Source organism: Lepidothrix coronata, unplaced genomic scaffold (assembly GCF_001604755.1).
Source record: "Lepidothrix coronata isolate B3197 unplaced genomic scaffold, Lepidothrix_coronata-1.0 Scaffold1, whole genome shotgun sequence".
In the NCBI taxonomy this organism is placed as follows: domain Eukaryota; kingdom Metazoa; phylum Chordata; class Aves; order Passeriformes; family Pipridae; genus Lepidothrix; species Lepidothrix coronata.
The window spans coordinates 2,547,510-2,573,401 of NW_016690181.1; the positions used below are offsets into that span (position 1 = coordinate 2,547,510).

At 38.2% G+C, this 25,892-nt stretch overlaps 1 protein-coding gene across 2 annotated transcripts in view; it reads left to right on the forward strand.

Moving 5' to 3' along the window:
- INO80 (INO80 complex subunit) overlaps positions 1 to 25,892 on the forward strand; it is a 68,158-nt gene that overhangs the window by 4,703 nt on the left and 37,563 nt on the right. For both annotated transcript variants that reach the window (XM_017812368.1, XM_017812358.1), the window contains exons 2-19: positions 3,955 to 4,140; positions 5,423 to 5,589; positions 5,685 to 5,752; positions 8,965 to 9,123; positions 10,830 to 10,950; positions 12,248 to 12,462; positions 13,491 to 13,544; positions 15,182 to 15,385; positions 15,887 to 16,082; positions 16,285 to 16,352; positions 16,681 to 16,890; positions 17,468 to 17,548; positions 18,673 to 18,768; positions 21,330 to 21,389; positions 21,958 to 22,100; positions 23,167 to 23,251; positions 23,758 to 23,875; positions 24,889 to 24,974. In XM_017812368.1, the coding sequence (XP_017667857.1) occupies positions 3,998 to 4,140; positions 5,423 to 5,589; positions 5,685 to 5,752; positions 8,965 to 9,123; positions 10,830 to 10,950; positions 12,248 to 12,462; positions 13,491 to 13,544; positions 15,182 to 15,385; positions 15,887 to 16,082; positions 16,285 to 16,352; positions 16,681 to 16,890; positions 17,468 to 17,548; positions 18,673 to 18,768; positions 21,330 to 21,389; positions 21,958 to 22,100; positions 23,167 to 23,251; positions 23,758 to 23,875; positions 24,889 to 24,974 (2,274 nt within the window). In that variant the 5' untranslated portion in view covers positions 3,955 to 3,997. The remainder of the gene's footprint in view (positions 1 to 3,954; positions 4,141 to 5,422; positions 5,590 to 5,684; positions 5,753 to 8,964; positions 9,124 to 10,829; positions 10,951 to 12,247; positions 12,463 to 13,490; positions 13,545 to 15,181; positions 15,386 to 15,886; positions 16,083 to 16,284; positions 16,353 to 16,680; positions 16,891 to 17,467; positions 17,549 to 18,672; positions 18,769 to 21,329; positions 21,390 to 21,957; positions 22,101 to 23,166; positions 23,252 to 23,757; positions 23,876 to 24,888; positions 24,975 to 25,892) is intronic.

Below are 25,892 nucleotides of genomic sequence, written 5' to 3' on the forward strand. Positions count from 1 at the left end.
TTCCCATCTTCTCTTGTTGCAGTATTCAAGCAGGTTTTGCCATTGGAAATCTTTGTTTCTTAAAACCTAGAGTGGAAACAAAAGAACAGAGAATGAAGAGATGTCTGTCATTTACTTTCCGTATTATTGCTTTGTTCGTCAGAGAAGCGCTGTGTAACTGTTAGCATGAATAAATGAAAGGGCTGAATTCAATGTCTAAACTATTCTCTATTCAAATGTGCTTGTGTAACACTTACTAAATTTGTTTTGGGCATTGTAAATATATTTAAGAATATTGTTAAGTTCTCCTGTGTTTATTTATTTATTTGGTAGGTGGGATATAGACTAGTAACTGTTTTGGGGGCAAGAGTAATTAAAATAGGAAGACAAGCAAAGGCATGTCTCTTCATATGGGTGAAATGCACAGTACTTATACTATGTCAGCTTAAGAAGGACTTTATTAAATGTGGAAATGTAAGGTTTCCTGATCTGGAAAGTAATATGTAAGAGCATAGGTATCTGAAAAAAAGTAAGGATGAGACAGTTACTTAGCGTGTAAGTGTGCATGCTTAGCATACTGTACACAACAAGGGGATTTAATATATTAAAATACAGAGTAAAACCTCCTCTTTACAATAACTGTAGTCACTGCAGATGGAGGATATTATCACTTGCTCTTATGCTTGCCTGGGAACTCTGTGCAGTACCAATGAGCCACTCCTGAGAAAATATCTTAGTTTTCTACTTACTAAACACAGCTGTCAGCATCTTCTTATGACAGGGTCATTTGTATCTTACAAGTAAAGAAATATTCTCCTGCTGGATTATCTCCTAAACTGTATGAGCACGGAGGCAGATAAGCACTGTGGGAGCAGGGGCACTGATCCAGTTGGGTAGAACCACGTAGACCAACACTTGAGCAAGTGTGTCTGGGCAGCTAGAATAGCATCCAGTTATTCATTGTGGATCAGGAAGATGGTTGTGTTTATTTTGCCTCTGGCCTGTTTGCTGTCCTGCAGTTAAAAACTTGACCTCAAATCTATCTTATTTCTTTTCCTTTATTTTGTTCTTAAGCTTTTATAGTTCTGTGAGGGCAAGGCTCATTGTAGGGCAGTAGAGTGCGTTTGTTTTTTTATCTTCCTCAGAGGCCATGAATCCAAATCAAGTCCTGTGTGCTTTATGCCCTTTGGGGCACATTTTTTTCCCCACAGCGCTGAGAGGACCGGTAATGCCACTAAATGTTGAGGTTTGGGAACATGGTTTTCTGCAAAGAGCAGACAGGTGAAAGATGCCACGTGGTTCTGAGTTAACCATGTTAATATAACACGTGCTCTTGTTGATAGATTTTGAAATGGAGTAATAAAAGGAATCACCATACTTTTTCTGATATTGTACTAGGGATAGATTCTTGCCCCTATAAAATATATAATTTTTATTGGTGATCTGAAGGAAAACCACTTTCACCTTCATGGTGTCCTTTTCTATCACCTCTTGAATGATTTCTTCCGTTAGAGATGGAAGTTTCATGTTTCCTCTCATTTTTTAACCCTTTTACTTCATTTCTTCATGGAAAGCATTGCCAAACACTGGAACAGGCTGCCCAGGGAAGAGGTTGAGTCACTGTCCCTGGAGGTATTTGAAAGGTGTGTGGATATGGCACCTGGGACATTGTTTAGTGATGGATTTGGCACTGTTGGGTTAGCAGTTGGACTTGATGGTTTTAGAGATCTTTTCCAACCTAAATGAGTCTGTGGTTCATAGCCCTGTCTCTTGGAAGACAGTTTTTGATTTTAGGGTGGGTTTGTTCATTTTTTCTTTTGTTTTCCATTTGATTGATTGGTTGGTTGGGTTTTTAAATGGCTGTTAAGCACTATGACATATGTGCATGAAAGTTGCTTGGAAAATGTGCATCTCACTACCCTTACAAGGAAAGTTTTCAGGTGTTCTGATAAGCTTTGCTGGAAATGGGTATTTGGTAACTGAGGTCAACCATTCAATTGCTGTCACGTATGCAAAGACCTGATATATGGAAAGCTGAACCTAGATAGCTTCAGTCTAAAAATGATTTTTAGATCAGAGCTGGTATCCTGTCTAATGGCTTCTGGTATGATATTGGTTATTCTCTGTGGATAAGGACGTTAACACTGAGTATTTATTAAGAAATAATAAAATTTGCTCTTGTTCAACCACAGCTATTAGTCTCAAGGTGGGAATCGCTTATTGTAGTTTCTTGTTACTTTAGAAGATCTAAAACTGTTCTATAATTTTTGAGAATAAAAGACTTGAAAAAGGTTAGGTGCTGGGTTTCAGACTGTATATGTGAACTTATATAAGCATAAAACAATTTAGTTACTGATTTAATAATTGAACAACTATAAAATGTCTTTAAATAAATTGATGTGAAGTTTGCTTCAGTTTNATTAGTCTCAAGGTGGGAATCGCTTATTGTAGTTTCTTGTTACTTTAGAAGATCTAAAACTGTTCTATAATTTTTGAGAATAAAAGACTTGAAAACAGTTTGAAGATTGGGTACCCAATCTGTATGTTCACTTATATAAGCATAAAACAATTTAGTTACTGATTTAATAATTGAACAACTATAAAATGTCTTTAAATAAATTGATGTGAAGTTTGCTTCAGTTTTTGTAGTATTTTTAAGAAGTGACAGAAACCAGAAGAATCCTTCAGAAGAGCAACTAATCTAGATCTGACTAAAGCTGACTGGTTTTAATTTGAGAAACCTGTTCTAGTGGGAAGTGTCTCTGCCCATGACAGAGGGGTTGGAACTACATGTTCTCTAAGGTCCTTTCCAACCTAAACCATTCTATGATTTTTGTTCTCCATTGGAAGTAAAAGCTTAAGGCGTTTATTTATTATTAAATATTATAATATTTAGGATACTGACAGCACTTTCATTTATACAGTAACAACTGCAGATTTGGAAATAATTTATCTTTCTCACTATTATTATAATGATGATGGCATCTTTTGTAATTGAAGAAAAGTAAAATTCAAGTTGACAGAGCTATTACTGTAACAGTTGTTATGACATCCTTTGTAGCTGGAAAAGTAAACTGCAGTTGACAGAGCAATAAAATGTTTTGATAGCTTTGTTTTTAAAGTATGTATTATGCAAATATTGCAGGGGAATGTGTTTGGGTTTATTAAGAATTTTAAATAGTGAGAACAAATAAATGAAAATCAGGCAGACGATTTTTATTACTGAAAAAACATAAAGCTAGAATATGTCCTGAATTTGTAAATATTAAAAAGTATGTAGTAAATTGCTAATTATTTTTTTTATTTATGTTTTATTTTTTCTTTAATAAAATAAGAGTTGAATTTTAGAATGCAAAAGGGTTTTTTTGTCAAGTATTTGTAGGTTGTTTGCCAACAGGTAACAACTTTGAGTGCTGTAAGAGTAATGTTGCTTTAAGGTAAAGGAGAGGTCTTACAAGTATTCAGTAGACTAGCTGTGAACTGAATGGTAAAAGCAACAGAAGAACAACAGTATTTTCAGTAGTTCTTTCTTTTTTGAGTAAGTTTATATATATTTATTTATATATATCTCTGCCCTCTGTTCAGAGTTAAACGTGTTATCTGTAATAGTGATGAAAGTTTACTGTAGATGCTTGAGGACTGGCTTCATAGGACTCTGCGTTTCTACGTCACCACTTGGATTATCATACTAGGTCAATACAGTGCTCGTTCCCATTAAACAGCATCCACAGAGTCATAGAAAAGAAACCTAAGAATTTAGTTTTTGGCTGTGGTAATATTGTGTTGGAAAGTTGAGCGGGAATTTGTTTACTGTACCTATTAACGGCAACCTAAGCTTTTGCCCAGAACTACCTCGGTTCTGCATTCTGTGAGATATTAGCATTTGGTGCAGCATGGAGTAGATTTGCCTGCTCACCAAGTTGATTCCTTTTAGAGGAGGCAGTGATGATAATGACTCTTGTTTCTTTTTAACAGCAGTGTGTTCAGAGGCACCTGTGCATGAGGAAAAGTTTGTTCTATGGCTTCAGAGCTGGGTGCCAGGGAGGATGGCAGCTGCTCAGAGCTGGCAAAACCCCTCTATCTGCAATACCTGGAGAAAGCTCTGCAACTGGATCAGTTTTTACGACAGACATCTGCCATCTTTAACAGGAGTATATCCAGGTACCAAAACCTTTTCCATTTTCCCTTGGGAATACCAAGGAAAGACAAGCATTTTTTTTTTTACGTTGTTCCCAGACAACACAATTTTAAGAATTTAGTAGTGACTTGTTAATTATAAACTCTTCTTCTTTGAAGAAGGAGAGGTCACTTGGATTGTTCAGCCTAGAAAAGAGGAGATGTAAGAAATACTATTAAATTTACTGGTAAATCCATGATTGGCTCCAAGTTCTGAAACAAAGCTTTTCTGATCTCTTCTCTCTGGTGACCGGTGACAGGACCAAAGGGAGTGGCATGAAGCTGTGATGGGGCGTGTTTAGGTTGGATATTAGGAAAAGGTTCTTCACCCAGAGGATGGCTGGAACAGGCTTCCCAGGGAAGTGGTCATGGCACCAAGCCTGACAGAGTTCAAGAAGAATTTGAATAATGTTCTCAGATACATGGTGTGATTCTTGAGGTGATTCTGTGCAGGGCCAGGAGTTGGACTTTGATGATCCTTGTGGGTCCCTTCCAACTCGGGTTATTCTATGATTGTATGAAAGATTTTGGACTGTGGTTCTCTTAGTGCACACTGGTAATCCATTGTGTTACCAGCCCATGTACAAACTAGCACAAATGTTTTAAAGATCTTTTTTGTAAGTAAGTGGCCAAAACTTTCTTTGTCTGCAAAAAGTAGGATGAGGAAGCACTAAGTTGATTTTCAGGGACACTTATGACCTGTAGCCATAAATAAAATGCAAAGACTGATGCAGAATTTATTTGTACGTAAGTTGTCGCATTAAGAAGTGAGTCACCAAGGTATGTTCATTTCTGTCCCAAAACAATAACATGTTTAATTTAATCACTTTTTTGGAATTGTCGAGTTACAGAACTGATAACTGCATGGGCAATGGGTAACAGGTATGTTTACAAGCATGTAATAAGATCCACGCAAGAATTAGGAAAAGTATAGCTTTACATCTACATGCGAGGATGACAATATTGTGCTTCAGTTTGACTTGATATTAGTTTCTTGCTTAGTTCGTGCTTCTTATTAGATACCTTGTAAAGGTTTCTATCACTGGAGGTGCGGGTTGATCATATAGCCAGGCTAGTTTGATGATTAACTGTTGCTGAGAGGTTAATGGGAAATTATTAACAGCAACATGTCTAATGTGTAAAATTACATCTGAAGCTGTCTCAATTCTCAAACCTTTAGACAAGGGAGATGTAAGAAAGTTGCATGGGCATCTTCTCTTTTGAATATTTTCCTTTCGTTGTCACTATATTACGTATCTTTTTGCAGCGATGAAAGTGAAGATGGATTGGATGACAGTCCTTTGCTGCCTCAGTCTGGGGATCCCCTGATGCAAGTTAAGGAAGAGCCTACAAACTCATTGCTTGGGGAGTCATCTGGAGCAGGGAATTCTGGGATGCTGAACACACATTCCCTGAATGGAGTACTGCAGCCAGGTAGGCATGCACTAGGTTGAATGTCTGCTTTCTTTGTGTTTAGCTGGGAACGACATTATTTCTTAAGGACTTTATTTTTATTTTTAATTTAACAGAACCAAAGTCTGAAAAAGGGAGCTTGTATAACTTTTCCAAACTGAAGAAAAGCAGAAAGTGGCTGAAGGTAAGAATATTGGAAAGAAATGCAGCTATTGTGGAATCTATGAACAAAGTTACCCACCCAAGGGTACTGAGAGAGCTGGCAGAAGTGCTCACCGACCCGCTTTCAGTCATCTGCCAGCAGTCCCAGTTTACCAGGGAGGCCCTAGTTGATTGAAAGTTAGCAAATGTGATGCCCATCTGCAAGAAAAGCTGGCGGAAGGATCCGGGGAACTACAGGCCTGTCAACCTGACCTCAGTGCCATGAAAGGTTATAGAGCAGATCGTCTTGAGTGCCATCACACAGCATGTACAGGATAAGCAGAGAATCAGGTGCAACAAGCATGAATTTATGAATATCAGGTCCTGCTTGACCAACCTGCTCATCTTCTATGACAAGGTGACTTGCTTAGTGGATGAGGGAAAGGCTGTGAATGTTGTCTACCTAGACTTCAGTAAAGCCTTTGACACCATTTCCCAAAGCACTGTCCTGGGCAAACTGACTGCTCATGACTTGGACTGGGTACACTGTTCACTGGATAAAAAACTGTCTGAATGGCCAGGCTCAGAGAGTGATGGAGTGAAATTCAGCTGGTGACCAGTCACTAGTGGTTTTCCCCAGGGCTCAGTATTGGGCCTGGTCCTATTTAATATGTTTATCAATGATCTGAACAAGAGGATCAAGTCAGTTTATCCCCTCAGTCAGTTAGCAGACAACACCAAGTTGGGTGGGAATGTTGATCTTCTGGAGGGTAGGAAGGCTCTGCAGAGGAATCTGAACAGGCTGGATTGATGGGTCAGGGCCAATTGTATGACGTTCAACAAGGCAAAGTGTCCGGTCCTGCCTTTGGGTCACAACAACCCCAGGCATTGTTACAGGCTGGGGGAAGAGTGGCTAGAAAGCTACCCAGGTGGAAAAGGACTTGGGGGTGCTGGTCGACAGCGGCTGAACATGAGCCAGCAGTGTGTCCAGGTGACCAAGAAGGCCAATGGTGTCCTGGCTTGTGTCAGCAGTAGTGTGGCCAGCAGGACCAGGGCAGTGATTGTCCCCCTATACTCAGCACTGATGAGACCGCACTCAAATACTGTGTTCAGTTTTGGTCCCCTCACTACAAGAAGGACATTGAGGTGCGGGAGCATTTCCAGAGAAGGGCAATGGAGCCGGTAGGAGTGGCTGAGGGAGCTGGGGTTGTTTAGCCTGGAGAAAAGGAGACTCAGGGGAGACCTTATCACTCTCCGCAACTTCCTGAAAGGAGGTTGTAGTGAGGTGAGGATCAGTCTCTTCTCCCAAATAACAAGCAACAGGACAAGAGGAAATGGCCTCAAGTTGTGCCAGGGAAGTTTTAGATTGGATATTAGGAAAAGTTTCTTCACTGGAGGGGTGGTCAGGCATTGGAACAGGCTGCCCAGGGAAGTGTTGGAATCACCATCCCTGGAAGTATTCAAAAGGCATGTGGATGTGGTACTTGGTAGCATGGTTTAGTGATGGCCTTGGCAGTGAGTATACATTCAGAACTTGAATTAATTTTAGTGCACTATCCAAATTAAAATGATCTATTATGAAATGTATTAAATGGAGATTTGGGACTCAACTGAAAGATTTTTCTTAAGTTGAACTCAGTACCAGGTCTCAATGAGGATGAAAGAAGAGTGGAATGGAGGCTTTATGCTGTCTTTGCATTTTCATTGTACTATAGCCTTCTGTAGTTAGCAAAAATGTTTTGCCAGGAGGTCAAACAAGAGCCAAACCTGCTGCAGCTGATACAGGTAGAAGTAGTAGAATATCAGGACAAACTACAAATGAGGTAGGAAAGGACCTGCAACCATACATAACAAAATGCCCCTACCGGTATCCTGGCTTTTCTCACTGCTGCTTTTCTGAGACCACAAGCAGACAAAGTGGACTAAAATGACTTAACTATCACCAAACTTAGAGAACTAACTACCTCCCCCCAAATCAGTTGGAGTGAGTCCAGAGGAGGGCCACCAAGTTGATCAGAGGGATGGAGCACCTTTCCTATAAAGGAAGACTGAGAGAATTGGGATTGTTCAGCCTGGAAAAGAGATGGCTTTGGGGTGACCTAATTGCAGCCTTCCAGTACTTGAAGGGAAAGAAAAAGAAAAGATGGACCAAGATTACTTACAAGAGCATGTAGTGACAGGACAAGGGGGAATGGGTTCAAATTGAAAGACAGTAGGTTTAGATTAGTTATTAGGAAAAAATTCTGTACTGTGAGGATGGTGAGGCACTGGAACAGGTTGCCCAGGGAAGTTGTGGATGCCCCATCCCTGGAGATGTTCAAGACCAGGCTGGCTGGAGCTCTGAACAGCCTGGTCTAGTTGAAGGTGTCCCTGCCCACAGCAACAGGGTTGGAACTCCATGATCTCCAAGGTCCCCTTCCAACCTGTGTTGGGTTGACCTTGGCTGGTTGCCAGGTGCCCACCAAGCCTCTCTATCACTTCCCCTTCTCCAGACAGGGGAGAGAGAGTAAGATGGAAAACAACTCTTAGGCTGAGATAAGGCAGTTTGCTAAAGTAAAAGCAGTAGTTTGTGCGTGCACAGAGGAAAATAACAAAGTTTATTCTCTACTTCCCATTGGCAAGCAATTCCCAGCTACTTCCTGGGAAGCAGGGCTTCAGCACACCTAGTGGTTGCTCAGAAGGCAAACATTGTAAATAACAAATGCCCCTCATTTCTCCTCCTTTCCTTAGCTTTTATATCTGAGCTGACTTCATATGGTATGGAAGTTAGTTAGTTTGGTTTATTTTGGTTAGTTTGGGTCAGCTGGCCTGCTTTAGTCCTCTCCCAGGATCTTGCCCTCGATGGGGGGAGAGGAACATTGAGAGACTCTGCCGATGCTGTGCCAGCACTGCTCAGCAGTAGCCAAAACACTGGTGTGTTATCAACACCTTTCCAGCTACCAGTGCAGAGCACAGCACTGTGAAGGTTGCTACGGGGAAATGAGCTCCATCTCAGCCAGACCCATTACGCAACCCAAACAACTCTATGATTCTGCAGTCACAAAATGTGTATTGGATTCACTGCTACACCATACTGCTCCTCAGAAAACTGTTTTCCGTTTGAGTAATTTTAGATTAAAGACAAACGCGAAGTTTTGTTGTTGAGCCAGACCCACACCCTTTTATTAAGTAAAGGCTCAAGGGTGTTTTGCATAAGTAAGCAATTCAGTACAGGGACTTGTGATAGTTAAATTAATTCCTGTTTATTCTTATTAGAGTATCCTTCTGAGTGATGACTCCAGTGACACAGATTCACCAAGTGATGAGGACGGAGAGGATGAAGAATTTTCACTTTCAAGGGAGGAACTTCACAGTATGCTGCAATTACACAAATATAAGAAATTGCATCAAATTAAATATAGCAAAGACAAAGAGGTAAAAATCCAGAATTTGTCTTTAACTGCCTTATTTTAATTGCTCTTACATTTTTATCAAAACTCATTTTATAGACTGGAAAATACCCTGTTGTTTGGTAGACTGTAACTGTCTAAAGTTAGTTTCAGACAAGGTTCAGTTAATTAATTACATACAGAATGAAAGGCTGTTGATGCCTCACGCTGCCAGTCTGTCAGTAATGTATGTAGCTAGTACTGGCACATGTGTGGCATATAGCTTCCAAAGTGCTCTGTCCCACTCACTAGAGCAACTATAAGGGTTTAGGATGTAAGATTTGGATAATATATATGAAAACTGAGGTGTGGCGAGTTAAATTCTAATACAGGTAGTAGCTGCTGTTCAAGTGTATTTACATCATCATTGAGGTGATGAATATTAAGGTGATGTTTACAATCTTGAGAGTGCCTAGTTTTCTACCTTGTTTGCTGTCCTGATTTGGGGTTTTACTTGATTCTCTTTCTTTTTTACTTTTTTTTAAGTTTTGGATTTTCTGCTTACCTTCTTAGAAGAAAATAGTCTGCCACATTTCTGCATTTTTCTTAATATTAGGCCAGATTCTATGACTGGTTTGATTCTGCTAATGTATTTCTTCAAATTACAAGGGATTTTGCGGAAGTTTTCACTGCTGTTTTGAATTGCAGCAGAAAGTATCCTCAGATGAAGGAAGTAATCCTATTCTGTTATCAGAGGATGTGTCTGAAGTTAAAATTTGTCTTCTTGATTTATATTTCTTTGAAATTTCTCCAGAAAAGTGAATGAGTATTTTCCCACGCAGGTCTTTACTTCTGTCCACTTTTTTCCTTTGTTTACTTGTAAAGTTCTCAAGATTTTGTTAATTTCTTGAAATATTGCATAACTACATGAATATTCATACACCTAAATTTTTCCCAAGGCCATAATTTTTGTTAGATGTTACACAAATATTTATTTTCACCCAGTGAAAATAACCAGTGTATTGTCAGATCAGCAGTACACAGTCATGAGGGGGGAAAACACATCTGTCCAAAAAAGTTTCTTTATGCTGATCGTCTCACCTTTCAAAAATATTTTATTAACTCAAAAGTATGCTGAGGTTTTAAATAGTTAATTTCTGAGTGATAGTGTCTTTAATTTACCTGTTTATGTGTAACCTGTGTGTAGTTCTTCAATGCTTCAGCTGAATAATGATGGGAATATACTGACTTTTTTGATCATTTAGAGGAAAAAATGCTGAGGCAGCTATATTTTTACTTGACAGTCTGGGTATTCAAGTTGTTTGTCCTTGTGGATATCTTTTAAATGCCTTTTTCCTAAACCTGCTCTTTTTCATCCTTTGGAATCATAACGTAGAACATGTATGTAATTTGGGAATGTGGGCAAAACAAATAGTAGGTCCATATTTGGTTCTCTTCATGTAGTGTGTTGTCTTGCTGAGCAGCACCCATATGGAAAAGACAGCAGTGTGTTTTGAAAGTGTAAACTTCACTGTCCACTCTTCCCTCTTACTTTACTGGGTGGGCTTGGTTCCCTGTGCAGAACTTGGAGGCTACCTCTGGGAGCAGTGGTTTTACTTTGGGCACCGTGTGATATCTGATAACAAATGAAAAATATGGAGAAATGGATGTTTCCTGATCTCTTATTTATGTTCAAGATGTGAACTTGTTCTCTGGCTGTCTCTGTTAGCTGCTCACTTTCATACCCTTCAGTTGCAGCAGTATCAGTACTACAGCGCAGGGCTGCTGTCCACCCACGACCCTTACTATGAGCAGCAGCGCCACCTGCTAGGGCCCAAGAAAAAGAAGTTTAAAGAAGAGAAAAAAATAAAAGGTAAAGTCACTAACCTGGTGGTTTTCAGTGGTTTTTAAAGGGCTACTCTGATTTAACTTCTTTCCTATGTTATTTCCTTTGAATAAACATAAATATTAAAAACTTGAGGGTTTTGCATGGAAATACCAAGTTCTGCCAAAGGAAAAAATCTTCAGAAAATACTGTGCTTTATCATGTGGCTTCTTGAAAGGTAGGGTGGAAAAAAAAGGGGTGTGACTGGAGAGTTCACGGGTTAAGATATTCTTTGTGGACCTCTGAATATAGAATGAAGGAGTTATGCAGTAGATATCTTATAGCTATATTCATTGCTTCAGAGTCCATAAGCACTGTTTTATAGCATGGTCCATTTACTCAAGAGTTTTTTGAAAACACAGTAGTTCCATGTAAAATGTAAGGACTTACCCAGTACCTGCTGCAGTTATTGTGGAATATGTAATTCTAGTGAACAAGAAGTTATAGGGAGTGAAAGGGTTTGCTGGAAATTAGAGGGAACTTGGAATTGATGTCCAGTGTGAGTTAAAATAGAATTATATCTGTGACGTACCAGCTGGAGTTTCTCAGATGCACGTTTGCCAGGAAGTACAGTTTCCTTTCTTGTTCAAGCTGATAGCAGTTGTAAATCTGTAAGGAAGCAGAAAGAGAAGGCTATGAACTGATAGTGTAAGGTGAACTCTCTCTAGTGCAAGTACTTAAATTTGAGCTGTATTTTAAGGAGGTTATTTTGGGCTTCCTTCCTCTTTATTTCCAAGTTCCTTTAACTGTGGTGGTTTTTTCTCCGCTAATCTTGCAGCATCCATAATTTTGTGTACTCACAGAGAATATTTTTAATATCTGATACCAGTATGAATTGCCTCTGTAAGCTGGTATCTGTAATACAAGACAACATGCCAATATCTTTCAACTCCTGACAAATTTGCTTTGAGACTTATTGTACTAAATGCTGGTGTTGTTACCTTTAAATGTCTTACCTTTACATGTCTTTAAGTAGAATTTTAGCACAAAGCAAGAGAAATTGCAGCAGGTCCTAGACGTTTTAATGCTTAATGTTTTCCTGGGTGGAAGTAATTGCATTTCACCCCTCTATTAAATAAGAAAATCTTTCCATTCTAGAGTAGTGAGGAAATACCTAATAGAATAAATGAATGCTCCCAGAACTGGCAAACATGGATAAGCTTGGCTTCTTTGTTGGTTCCACCTATAAATTGACTAGGACAGTTTACTCAGGAAAGATACCTGACTAAGTGTGTCTCAAAAATAGAAAAAGAAGTGTATTTTTATGATCATTGTTGCCATGCAGGCAAGTTGAAAAAAGTAAAGAAAAAGAGGAGACGGGATGAAGAACTCTCTTCAGAGGAGTCACCACGACGCCACCATCACCAGACCAAAGTTTTTGCCAAGTTTTCTCATGATACGCCACCACCTGGGTCCAAGAAGAAGCATTTGTCTATTGAGCAGCTTAATGCACGTCGACGGAAAGTGTGGCTTACCATTGTTAAAAAGGAGTTGCCAAAGGTAAGCTTGGCTAGTTGCACTACATCAGTGATCATATCAAGAAAGTGAAACAGAAAATTAATTTAGTGGGAAGTTGACACTTGGAAAAACAGAATAAAGTAAGACCTGATTTTTCCGGTGGTCATTAGTGACCTCACTGGTATTCTGTAATCTATAAGCAAAGTGTAGTTCAGATTCCTTATTACCAGTGATATTCCTTCATACCAATGAATGGATCATGCAGTGCTTTGTCATGGCTATTCAGTCCTTTTCAATGAAAAGTATGGTAAACTTCAGCAGGTACTCATACTAATCTACAGGATGGCAGCGTAAGGCAAACCACTATCTAGGTTTACCATAAAGTTCAGGAAAGGAATGTTTCGATCATTATAGCATGTGTGTTTTTCAAAACTTCTTTCAGAAACAGTCTAGGGAAAAGTGTTTGTATCATTTGCAGCACAGGCTTCAGGCATGGGTTCACTGTTACTAGTTTTCTGAGATGATCAGAGTGGACCTTAGAACCTGCTTTTTGGAGTTCACAGTTAGCAGACTTTGAATTCTAGGACGTTTAAAACAAGTGATGGCTGAATCATCCTTTGTGATCTTAAAAGCCAAACAAAGGATATGTGCAGTTTGGTACACCATATTTTTTCAGAAGTCTGATTTTGATCATGTGAGGAACATCAGATCTGCATTAATTCTTAACATCTCTAGGAAACGGTGGAAAATGTTGTTTACTTCAGTGATAACAGTGAAGTAGGAGAACCCTGCTTTGCAATAATAATAATTAAAGAAACTACTGAGAAAAAGGAGGTGTTTTGCATGCTTTCTTCAGGATTTGGAATACATTAATGTATGCCTTCAGTAATTTAAAGATGAAAAGCTGTTTCAGTCAAAATGAAGAATACTTGCAGTACCTATACCCAGTTATACAATAGTGTGCATGGCTGCAGTTGGCACATGTACCTGCCGAAGCCTGGTTAGTGATCTTTTAAAATACTGTGCAGCCATTACCCTTTAACTAATTTAAAGATGGTATTGTTTTACAGGCATACAAACAGAAAGCTTCAGCCCGCAACCTTTTCCTAACCAACAGCAAAAAGGTAGGTGGTGTTTTGTTTTATACTGTTTTTTGTGCTGGATGTAATAAGCAAACTGTAACCTCTTTATGTTTCTTCTGTTTCTCACAATACTGACTATGGTAGCATAGGAGAAAGCACTGTATACAAGTTCTTTGTCATTTAGTATAAGGCTTTTCGTTTTTTAGGTGTGTGATTTTGGCATGTTTCATAAGCAACAGATGAAACAAGCCATGTGAGGTTTTTTCGTGAGATGTGCTTGGCTTTTGTGAGATTTAGTTTGTACATTTCAAATTTACTAATATTCGATACTATAAATTACTGACTTTGATACGCTCTGACTTTTTAGCTGCCCAAATAACCGCTGTCTAGAACTTGCTGGTTTAAGCATTCTTATTTAAGTCTAAGGGGCTCTTGGAATATTGTGATAATTTACATAAATATATACAGGACCTGAGATTAAAAATAGAGCAGTTTTCTGCTTAAGTGATTGCAAAAGCAATTCATCTCCTCATCAGAGTCTTCCCTGAGAAGTGGCAATGTTTCTACCTAGAAAGCTTTACTTATGAACATTTGGTAATAGCTTTCAGAGCATTTTTCAAGTGTTACACCCAAGTGTCTGGTTCATTTATGTCGCTAATGAAAAGGTAATCAAATATATGACTCAGAATTGTTGGAGACAATGTAATGTAGGACAAAGGTAATGCAGGAAATTTTCTCTTCTGTATATACATTATCAAAAAAGGGTGCATTTTCTATCTAAGGGATGCAGAAAACAGGACCTGCTTGGGTATGTTTAAGAAACTTTGCTGTAGGTAGGTTCTCTCCTGTGGTCCCCCTTAGCTAGCAGATAACTGGTTTTCTTTGGATCTCTGCCCAGATAAGCTGTGAGTATTGTATTTGTAGGTATCATAAACGACATTTTAGCAAACGAGTGATCATAGAATAATTAAGGTTGGAAGAGACCTTTAAGATTATCAAGTCCAACCATGAAATGCAGAAGACTTAAAGGTTTTGAAATTCCACTTTTTTTAATTTGTTTTTGTTTTGTTTTATGATTTGAAATCTGTATGTTAGAATTTTTGATGTGCAAACTTTAGTGAAGGAAAAAAAACCTGGCACAAACATCAAACCCAGCAATTTTGACAATGACGTTGATTTATTTATACTAGAGCAAAAAATGACATTCTACTGTGCTTCTTCATGAAATGGGAAAATTGTAGAATACTGCCTCACTTTTCTGTGTATTACTATGAACAGGATTGTGTTCTACCAATAGTCCTATTGCAGCAACCTTATTAAAAAGTGAGAAAATAACCACAGAAAAGTGTCAAGAAACAAGTGAGTCAGAATTGCAGGCAGGCCATGAATTCTGTTCTCCTGAGTTCCTTTCAAGGGCCTACTCACCAGATCAGTCTTTTAAATCCTATGCCATGCTGAAGCTGTCTTCAGATTTTGTCTTCTCCACCATCTTGGTATTTTTTTGGAAGTTCATATTCTTTCATGCCATTTCAGAAGCATTACTGCTGAGTAAAGTATCACAGTTTTTTCTCTTCTGAAGGATCAGACTTGGTTATAATTAAATTTGATGATGTTTATTGCTGGCTTTCTCTAAAATCTGCCCATTTTATCACTGTTCCCAAAATCTTATTTCTTTCTAGCTTGCCCATCAGTGCATGAGGGAGGTACGTCGAGCCGCTATCCAAGCCCAGAAAAACTGTAAGGAAACTCTACCACGAGCGCGTCGTCTTACCAAGGAGATGCTTCTCTATTGGAAAAAGTATGAAAAGGTGGAAAAAGAACATCGCAAACGAGCTGAGAAGGAGGCTCTGGAGCAACGCAAGCTGGATGAGGAGATGAGAGAGGTACAGCAAAACCACAGATTGCTGATAATTAATCTACTGAGGAGACACAGAAGTGAACGGATGATTTGAGTTACTAAATCCAGGCTGTGAAATTCAGTTATTTGTTCAGTTTCAGCACTATTCCACATATTTCTTCTGCTGTCTTATTTTTCTTTACATAATTCTTCTAATTAGTGAGAGGTGATTAAAAAAAACCCTTCTGCTTAAATTCTTTACAAGTGAGTGAAATGGAGGAAGGAATTAGAGAAGCAGCGTGTGTCTCTCAGACATACATAGCTCAGTGTTAGTAAGGGCCAACCTTTTGTGATGGTTTGTACATGATTCTGGGTCCAGAAGGCAAGACACTTTTTCATTTACATTGACATGCATAACATAATTTAGATAGATTAGTTGTTGATATTTTAGTAGATGAAATTTTTTTCTTTATATATTTTAAATATTAAACTCTTGTCCTGTTTTTTTTTTCCCTTCATCTGTTTTTTGTAAATGCTGTTCTCTTAGGCAAAGAGGCAGCAGCGAAAACTTAACTTCCTGATCACACAAACTGAATTATATGCCCATTTTATGAGTCGTAAAAGAGATATTGGACATGATGGAATACAGGAGGAAATCCTACGCAAACTGGAAGACAGCTCTACCCAAAGGCAGATTGATATTGGTGGAGGGGTAGTGGTCAACATCACCCAAGAAGATTATGGTAAGCGATTTGTCTACAGTCCTTTCTTTGCATTCTTTTGAAATTTACTGTACCCTGGGTGCTAGTGTGCAAACTTAACAATTTCAGGCACAAAATCCTTCTGTGCAAGAAGGATTACACTGCTGTAATTACTGGAATTTATCTGTGTGTTTATTTGGGTGGTTACTGCTGCAGAGCTCTGACATGGGTATGTTGTTTTCAGATAGTAACTATTACAAGGCCCAAGCTCTGAAGAACGCTGAGGATGCTTACCAGATTCATCAGGCCCGGGTATGTATTTTTTGGATCCATGAAGTATAAGAGAAAGCAAACTAATTAGTAGAGGCTAGAGAGCTAAGATCTTTCACAGCAGCCAAGTCAAGTAGGTTTGTTTAGTCTTGGGTGCCAGATTTGAATTTCAAATTTCCACTGCCACTCTCTGTGCTAAACAAGTAGAGAGTCAGAATATAAAGATTTGGGCACAGGAACAGTCTCATTTTCTCTTAGTTTCTGGCAGTCATCCTTTGTCTTAATGGGAATTGTAAAGCATTTTACTATATGGTTTCTTGATAAGTTAAAATGTTCATCATCTTAAGCATACTTTCCTGTTCCTGTTTAGACCAGATCATTTGATGAAGATGCAAAGGAGAGCCGGGCAGCTGCTTTGCGAGCTGCTAACAAGTCTGGTACTGGCTTTGGAGAGAGCTACAGTTTAGCAAACCCTTCTATCCGAGCAGGAGAAGATATTCCACAGCCTACCATTTTCAATGGAAAACTGAAAGGTTACCAACTGAAAGGCATGAATTGGCTGGCCAACCTCTATGAGCAGGTATCTCAATACATCTTGCAAATTTTTATAACTTCTAGGATTATTTAAGTCATTAAAGTAAACTTGGCCAAAAGAATGTACTGGTTTTAAAAGCAGACTGCATATAGTCAATCTTTAATGTCTTTAGAAGAAAGGAAAATATTATTTAGGCCACATACCAGTAATCTTGAATATTTAGGAAATAACTGTGAATGAGACATTGAGTTCAGTATTCTTTTTGTGGTTTTTACAACTGTTTATCACTTAGAGCATACACTGAGGAGTCTTTTGCTGCTTGGATTTGCATACTGTTTCAGGCTTGGGTCAGCTGGTAAACTGCAGGCAATCTTGTCCTTGTGAGTGTGTCTAGTTCACAATATGATCACAAAGTGCAGAGAGGCTAAGGGAAAAAATGAGACTGAGAGAAGAATGAAAATGCCTTTGATATCAATTATCTCTCAGCAGCAGATTTAAGAGATGTTAAAGTGTGTCAGCGTTGTTTTACAGTTCCCACTAAATTCAGTGGCATCCATTCTGTTAGTCCTTTATGGATTAAAAAGTAGTAAAGTGAAGGTGTTCATTTATGGATCTTTTGCAGGGCATCAATGGCATCCTGGCAGATGAAATGGGTCTGGGTAAAACAGTACAAAGTATTGCTCTCCTTGCACATCTGGCTGAGGTAGGTGGATTATAGCTTATTCCTGGGCAGTATGCTTGATAGAAGATGCATACTTTTCAGATGTTGGAAATGAGTTCTAGATTATAAAGCTTCAGTGTTTTAAAAGTAATTTTACACTTTGTTTTCTAGTGGAGCCTTTGAAATAGTTATGTGTATCTGTGTGTCTATATAAATAAAAACAGAATTTTCATTTATTCACAGGGTGATATCTTTTCACTTGCACTGCCTTGTGAGAGAACAAGTCATGCACTTGATGGTTCACTGAGTTTTACAGATCAGAGAGCCCAAATTCTGAGCTTCATGGCAATCAGCATGGATTTCCATATTTCAGTGGGGTTTTTTAGGAAGCATAGTGGTTCTTCTTTTCCAGGGCAGACAAGCAAAACAGAAAAAGCAAGCTTACATCTTCATGCAGAAATAAATAGATACATTTCTTTAAAAAAAAAAAGTCTTCTTTGCAATCCAGTCAGTTGCCTTATATAGGAGATATCAATGAAGTGATACTAAAAGCAGAATTAGCTGCACTAGTGACTAAATGAGAATTGCATGCATTTCTTTATGTTCCTTTTGGTACCAGTTCAGTGGTACTATTGGCCAAATACTGTAAGGGTGTGTAGAGCTGAAGGTTCTTGAGCTCATCTCAAGGAATAACAGATTAGCTTGTCTCCCTGTTGCACTGCAGCTTGAGATTTTTTTGAAGGTTACACAGGGCTTTATTTTTTCTCTCCCTTATGTGGGCCAGCTTGTAACTGCTAATATACTAATGGATCAACTCAGTTATTCACCAGAGGGTATTGTAATGAGTGATGTGGTGGAGCAAAACTTTCCAATGCCCCCTGAAGTTCTTTTCCTCATCAAAATGACAGGGGCTGTTAGTAACGTGAAGGTGACAGCTCTCAGAAACAAAGGAGTTTGTTCTGGGAACAACTTTGCTGTTATGAAATAAGTCTTAGTTAAACATTAGATCTGCTCTATTTGATTTTGTATCACCCTGCTGTGCTGGGACAGTTTTGCTATGTTGCATGCAGTTCCCTCTCATGTAGCTGCTGTCATTTAGTAATTGTAAAGCTGTATCAAACCATCTCTATATCCCTTCCCCTCAATTATTTATGTGTGTGTTCCAGAGAGAGAACATCTGGGGACCGTTTTTAATAATTTCACCTGCCTCTACTCTGAACAACTGGCACCAGGAGTTTGCCAGATTTGTACCTAAATTTAAGGTAATAAGCATGTGCTAGAAAGTTCTTTCTGTTTTCTCAAGAGCAAACCATTTTGTTCTTCTGAGTTCTTTGTCACATCTGGATGTTTAATCACCTTGGAATTTGAAACTGTGTAATGAGCCCAATACTGATATTTTTTTCCATGATCCTCTTTTTTTCTGGAGTGTTCAATTATCTAATGCTTAAAAATGTTCTTACTTTAATCCCATGATTTTCATTTTGCATCACCTTAAAGACAGCTTCTTGGTGAGGAAGCAGATCAGCAAGGGGATGTATAGTTTTAATGTGTGGGCCTGTCAGCAGAAGCAGGAATAATATTTCAGTATTATATACTGTCTTTAGGGTTAGAGCTGTATTTTCAGCCTTCAGTTCATGTGGATTTGAGTCAGATAACGATTGTATGTGAACAAACTCTAAACAGGTAAGAGGGAGACAAAATACAGTTGTTATTACAGAAGAATAGGAGAATCATGGACATAACAGTCAGTAGTCAAGAAAAAGGAAAGAGGTGAGGCACAGAGATAAGAACAAAAAGACTAGAGGAAAACAAATAAAGTTTTTCAGGTGTATTGTGAATGTGAAAACGTAATAAGTTAGAAAGTAAGGAAACATCAGTTACTGAAAACCAAACTGCTTACCTGTTCTCCAGCGGAAAACATTGGAGTGTTGCAAAGGAAGATTTGAAAAGAAATGTTTACTGCTAAAATAGTGCTGAAATTTTAGAATTAAAGATAGACAAAAGTGTCAGAAGCTTGCAGTTACGTCTGCATAGATGTTTAAGTATTTGAGTTGTTAACGTAGTAACATTTGATATGAAGAGGTCTTGATCCAGTTTTTTTTAAACATGTGATTTTCTTTCTTACAGAAAATAGTAGAAGATACTAGTTACAAGTAACTAGTATACCAGTGATATCAGGCTAATTGTTCGATTGTCTTGACTACTTAATAACGTGTGGGAAAAAAACTTGAAAGTATTGCTATGAGTGATATTTGATTTCTTGATCTGGGGTAGGGCAATATTAAAGGACATACCTTTTACCAAATAGCTTGCTTTGGAGATCCCTGATGGGACTATGTGTTGGTTGTGGCGGTGTATAGTTTGAGGTATCTATATGAGGAGAAGTTGTGCTGGAACACAGTTCAGTACTGGATTATTTGAGTGACTTGTATTTTGGGATAATTTGGCATTGCTGAGCCTTCAAATCAACTGATAAAGAAATAACAAATACTTGTGTTATTGAAGAGGTACTCAAAAGAAAAAAAATCATCTAAAAATAATTTATTCATGTACTTCCATAGCTCAAAATAATAGGGGCCCTTGATTAGAAACCTTTAGAGCAGTTGGCATTCTGTCTACTTTCTCTCGTTTCCTTTGATCAGTTCATTGTATAGAATAGGCAAGCAACTGTTTATTCTTTTTCCTTCCTGTGAATAAATTACAGAAAATGTTTAAAAAATGCCATCAGTATGCTTGGGAAAAGGTAATTTTCTGTTTTTTTGTTTTAAAACCCAACCTGTTTCCATCATTATATAGCTCTTAGGGTTTCTTGCATAACGATATTTGCCTCATCTGTGGAACAGAACATGTTTTAAAAAGAAGTTTTCTAAACTTATTGTCACATGTTTATAACTTTAATCAATCTTTTTCAACTACTTTTTTTTTCTGCTTCTAATCATACAGAAGTGTGTAGCCAATTCTGCTCGTAGTAAATTACAGTGAATTTATTTCTTCAGGTCCATGGCAGAATATGTAACCTAAAAAAACAAATCATTTTTGATCAGTCTGATTTTTTTACAAGCATCCATATTTCAGAACAGTATGAAGAATATTCAATTAAAAGCACTTTGGAACCTGTCAGTTGAAGTTACAAGACTTATCACCACCTCAGAAACCAGCATTCCTCCCTTTCGGTCTTTGCTGACTGTAGTCCTTCCATCAGACAGGAGATGGCAGTACAATGTTATTAACCAGTGACAGGAGTCAGCGCTCTGCGAAGATCTGTCCTCAGTAATAGGAGCCATGAAATTTTGAGCTATAAATGGTTTAACAAATTTCTCTGGCAGTAGTGCTTTCTTTTAAAATTCTTCCATTAAATATATCCAGGCCAGATGTTTTAACTTTATCTCAGGTTTTGGAGGTCAGTTCTGAAATAGAAAACCAACAGGACAATGGGAGATGTTAAACAGGACAACAAGCTCTCTAGTCCTCGAGGTTTAACTTTAGTAGCTGAGAGTAAACCTCTTTCTGCCATAAGCGAAGTATCATCTTTCATTTTTAGAAAAACCTGGCTAGAAGGTGTAACATGCTGCTGGGCATTTTCAGATTCTCAGCATAGCTTCATCAGGCCTCAAGTTGCTTGATACCTTTGCCTGGAATGCTCTGTTTCAAAGTATTTTTAAATGCTTTCTGATTTTTCTCTGCATTAAGAAAAATAATTTCTCTTTTTGTTATTTTGCAGAAAGAGGTCTGTCTTTGTCATTTTGTAGAATACAGAGTATAAAATTCTGGAGCAGGTGTCTTTATTTGAAAATAATGTCTTTCTATTCTTTTACTGTTCCAGGTGCTACCCTACTGGGGAAATCCCCATGATAGAAAGGTGATCAGGAAGTTCTGGAGTCAGGTAATACCAGCATGACTTTGTGCAGAGTACACCAGAAACTGTTGCTAACGTCACCAAGCTAAACGATGTGTGGATACAGAGTTCAATTTCTTCATCCTTGTAGTAGCGCTTTCATTAAGATCATGAGGTAGAAGGCTTCCCTTGTGCTGAAGAGCAATTCATTGCAGTGTGGAGTTCAGCTAAAGAAACTAGAGCTCTGCTAATAAAGCAGGAAGTTTCAGTGTCAAGGACTGTTTTTTCTGTTTGAGTAACCTAACTCAGGATGCCCTAATCCAGAATCCCTGCAGGCCTGTCAGATTGTCCCTGATTTAACAACAGCATTTTGTAGGGTTCAGTGCCCAGGTCTTGTCTCACACATTAAAAAGCATCTGAAATTGTTCAGGGACTAATCGGCTGAAGTCCAGGTCCACCAGTTGAATAACTGTGCTGTAATTAATTAAAAAAAGTCAGCTGGGGAAAATGCAGTAATAATGAGAAAAGATTGTAAAACAGAAGTCTGAAATTACAGTGAACTCTGGACAATGTATTTACGTTATGTGGATATTTGTTTCTCCCTTTGTGGTTATAGAAGACACTGTATACTCAGGATGCTCCTTTCCACGTGGTAATTACCAGTTATCAGCTGGTAGTACAGGATGTGAAGTATTTCCAGCGAGTGAAGTGGCAGTACATGGTTCTGGATGAAGCGCAAGCACTCAAAAGTAGCTCCAGGTAATAAACTAACTGGAAACAAAATCTTCTCTCTGTATCAACCTGTTGTAGGAATATCAAGAGAACCCAAATTATCATGGGGATAGAAGTTAAAACATGAGACCCTGTAAGTGTCTACCGTAGTTCAGTATCTGTATAACTCTTTGACACTGGATTGATCCGTTAGGGTTTCTGTATTTAGATTTTCCTTTTCCAAATATGTAAAGTGTAATTAAAAAGTAATTGTGAAGCAGAAGCATGTATGGAGTACAAGATAGTTAAACAAAACAGCGTGAAATACCGTGTACTTTCTTTGCTGACTGCTCACAGAATTCTTCCTGTTGAATGGTCTGTAGTCTTTAGCATATATTGCTTATATTGGCTCCATTAAAAGTGTTTTGATTCCTTATTCAGTGGCACTTCCAGACATGAATGAAGGTCAGAACCCTGTGAAAACTGTTGGCTGCAATAAAGCCCAATCTGTGTCATAAGACTCTATGCCAGAAAGTTTTCTGTTTGTTTTCAAGTAATGGATTTGTCCCTCTTTACTTCTGTAATTGCTTTCCCATAACCTTTGTCCAAGTTGCCACTGTACAGAGTAAGTTCAAGACTGCTTTAGGTGGAAGCTCTTTCTGACCAAAGTCTGTCTCTGCAGCATTCTTTGGAAACCACCCCTCTAAGAGGATTGTAATGTATAGCTCAGCACTCCTGCCACAGTAGCCCGTACACAGGCAGTCCTCTTGTAACATCTGAAAAATGCATGACATTCTGATTGAAAATAACGGTTTCTTTTGGGGAGCTAATTATTCTGATTATGACATTTTATTAGTATCCAAGCATTTGTTTCAAAAATTAGTAAAAGGATATTTAGATAAATTAAATAAACTATGCATTTTTTTCACATTTGCAAAAGGGTGCTTCTTCCCATAGTTGTCTTTTGAAAGACTGGGAAACAGCTGTAATAGTTTTATCCAGTGACCTCCAAAAATCATTTGGGAAACTTACTGGAAGCAATTGGTCTTAAAAGACCTTATTTTCATATCCTTCTACAGGAGTTTTAATGGTTTTTCTTACTTTTATTTATCAGTGTTCGTTGGAAGATCCTACTGCAGTTCCAGTGTCGAAACAGATTGTTGCTGACTGGGACCCCAATCCAGAACACGATGGCTGAGGTATGTGGGAGCTCACAAGAGTGCGCTTCTCTTTAAAACAAGAATACATACTAAATGTATGTGAGCTGCTGAGAAACCTGTTGTATTTGTGTGGTTGTGGGATTATTCTTGTAGCAAACCACTGGCAAACAAACATGGGATCGTCTCTGGGAGGAAAAATTTGGAAACTTGCCACACATTCAAATAAAAATAAAACTAAAGATATTTGAAGTAATACCTGGATTACAGGATGAAATCTAATTCTAGTGACTTTTCCTTCTGTTGACTGTAGTAATTGTGCTGTGTTTCTCACTGCTTTCTGATGAGATTTTGTTAAGTTGATATGTATGGCATTTTTCAGGGGAGGGGGGAAGAGAATGCAGCTGGCTTTTTGTTTCATTTTGCCATGTCACATGGTCTAGTAAAGTGATCTTGCTCATGAAGAGCTGCAAGAGTTTGGGATCCCCAATTACCTTGTCCACAGTAGGATGACGTTTGCTGACCCAATGTTTTGTCCTCTTCTTCAGCTGTGGGCCCTGCTGCATTTTATCATGCCAACGCTGTTTGATTCCCATGAAGAGTTCAATGAGTGGTTTTCTAAGGACATAGAGAGCCATGCAGAGAACAAATCTGCCATTGATGAGAGTGAGTGCAGTGTGTAACTCTTGTAATTTTTATATTAAAAATCTGTTGCCTTTTCCAACTAATAATGAATAAACTTTCTCATTTTTTATGTGAGAAATGACATCTAAAGTAGAGGGTGCATAATGGGATTGAAATGTTACTGGACTGTTGTCCATAGTTTATGTCAAAGTTTGTGTTTCTGATTATAATGTAGCATGTGTAATGAATAGAAAAACATGTAGAGAAAATGTTGATTTGCTACTTGTCTTCAGCCCTTCTCCATACCAAGCACAGAAGAATAAATATATTAAGTAATTTTAAGTTTCTACAGAGCACATTATCTTGGACATCTCCTGATTGTGTTACAAGCTCGTAATGTGACACAAAGCACTAAATATCTTTTGAGCTCCAGAAGAAAAGCATAAAAATTCTTATAAAAAAAAAATCTTCACAGTAAATTTTAGGCGATAGTTATGTAGGACAACCTAGTTAGGTAAAACAGCTGGTTTGTGATTGTAATAGAACACAGTGCAGCTGGGAACTTGTCACAAAAATAAGGTTTTAAGAATTTTCAAACTCCCAGAACTTTGTTTTTACAAAGATTGTTGTAAAAGACTGCAGTTGTCTGTGAATGCAGTATAACCTGTTGTTGTGATGCTGTAATCTGGGGGGAGCAAAACTTAAAATTGTAATGATCTCTTTGCGTGAGTTAGCAATGGCTCATCAGAAACTTTCTTCTTCAGTAACAGTGGGTGATAAATGTAAGCCCATATTGTTCAGCCCAGAGGAATATGGAGAGTATAAAGGGCTTTAGAAGTTCATTCTTTGAAGCAAATATTTAGATTCCTAGGCTAAACACTGTAGCACAGCACTCACTTAAGAAAAATAACAGAGAAATACTCAACTCTATGCTTTAAGAACTCATCTGGGGGGTAGTGGCTGAGCAGTAAGGGACCTAATTTGTGGTAAAACACCATATAATTTTCTTCTGTAGTGAGGTAAATGTTCCTTCTTTCCTCTTCCTTGTATTTCAGACCAGCTATCCCGCTTGCACATGATCCTGAAGCCTTTCATGTTAAGAAGAATCAAGAAGGATGTGGAAAATGAATTGTCAGATAAGGTGAGAAAAAGTATTTATCTGGAGTGAGTATCATAAGTGTATTGCCATAGCTCTATTCTATAATCTGGTTTTTGCAAACTCGTTTGTCAGTCTGCATACCTGAAATTTGATTGTAGACTTTTCACAGACCTTCAGTTTTTGGCACCATATCTCAGCATTGTCATTAGATGTGAAAATAATGAATAAACTTTTCTTCTAGGGAAGACATTTTGTTAACAATTACAAGCCAAAGACCTTTAAGCCTGATTAAGTTGACAGAAATATCACTAATGGCAGTGAAGGAGATTGATACAGCAATGATTGGATGATAAAATGTTTCCAGTTGCCTTTGTGAAGGATTTGCCATGGGTTTAGGATTTTTTTGCTTGCCTGTACAAAGTGAGAAATACATTGTGGCAACATCATACTCTTCTCTCTTGTTAGTCTTTTAATTTCACATGCATGTTAGCAATACTTGGATGATCTTGTGGTTAACAGTCCCCTGGTTTTGGGACCCTTGGCTAAGAGACATCTACTTTCTTCTGATGGGATTATTCATTTCAATGGACTTCCACAGACACTGTTGTTATGCTTCTGACACTCCTTATCATGGGCTCTCAGTGGGCAGCATTTTAACCCTAGGATAGTAAAACTGAAGTCAGATTTAGAACTAATCAGCTGCAGGTGCAGTGTTTTCCCAGCTTCTTAAGAATCTATTCATTCACTTAGTTGTGTTCACATACTTTTAAAGGTCTGTCTCCCACATTATTACCCAAGCCTTCCAAAACACACTTATTGGTTGTCTTTCCTGGGTTGGATCCTGAAATACAGATCTGAATGCAACTGCCTGTAAAAGTATTTTTTGAGAAAGTTATTCTTTCCTCAAGATGCATTTCTCTCAGCTTCATGTGTACTGATGTACCGATCTATCTTCATTGC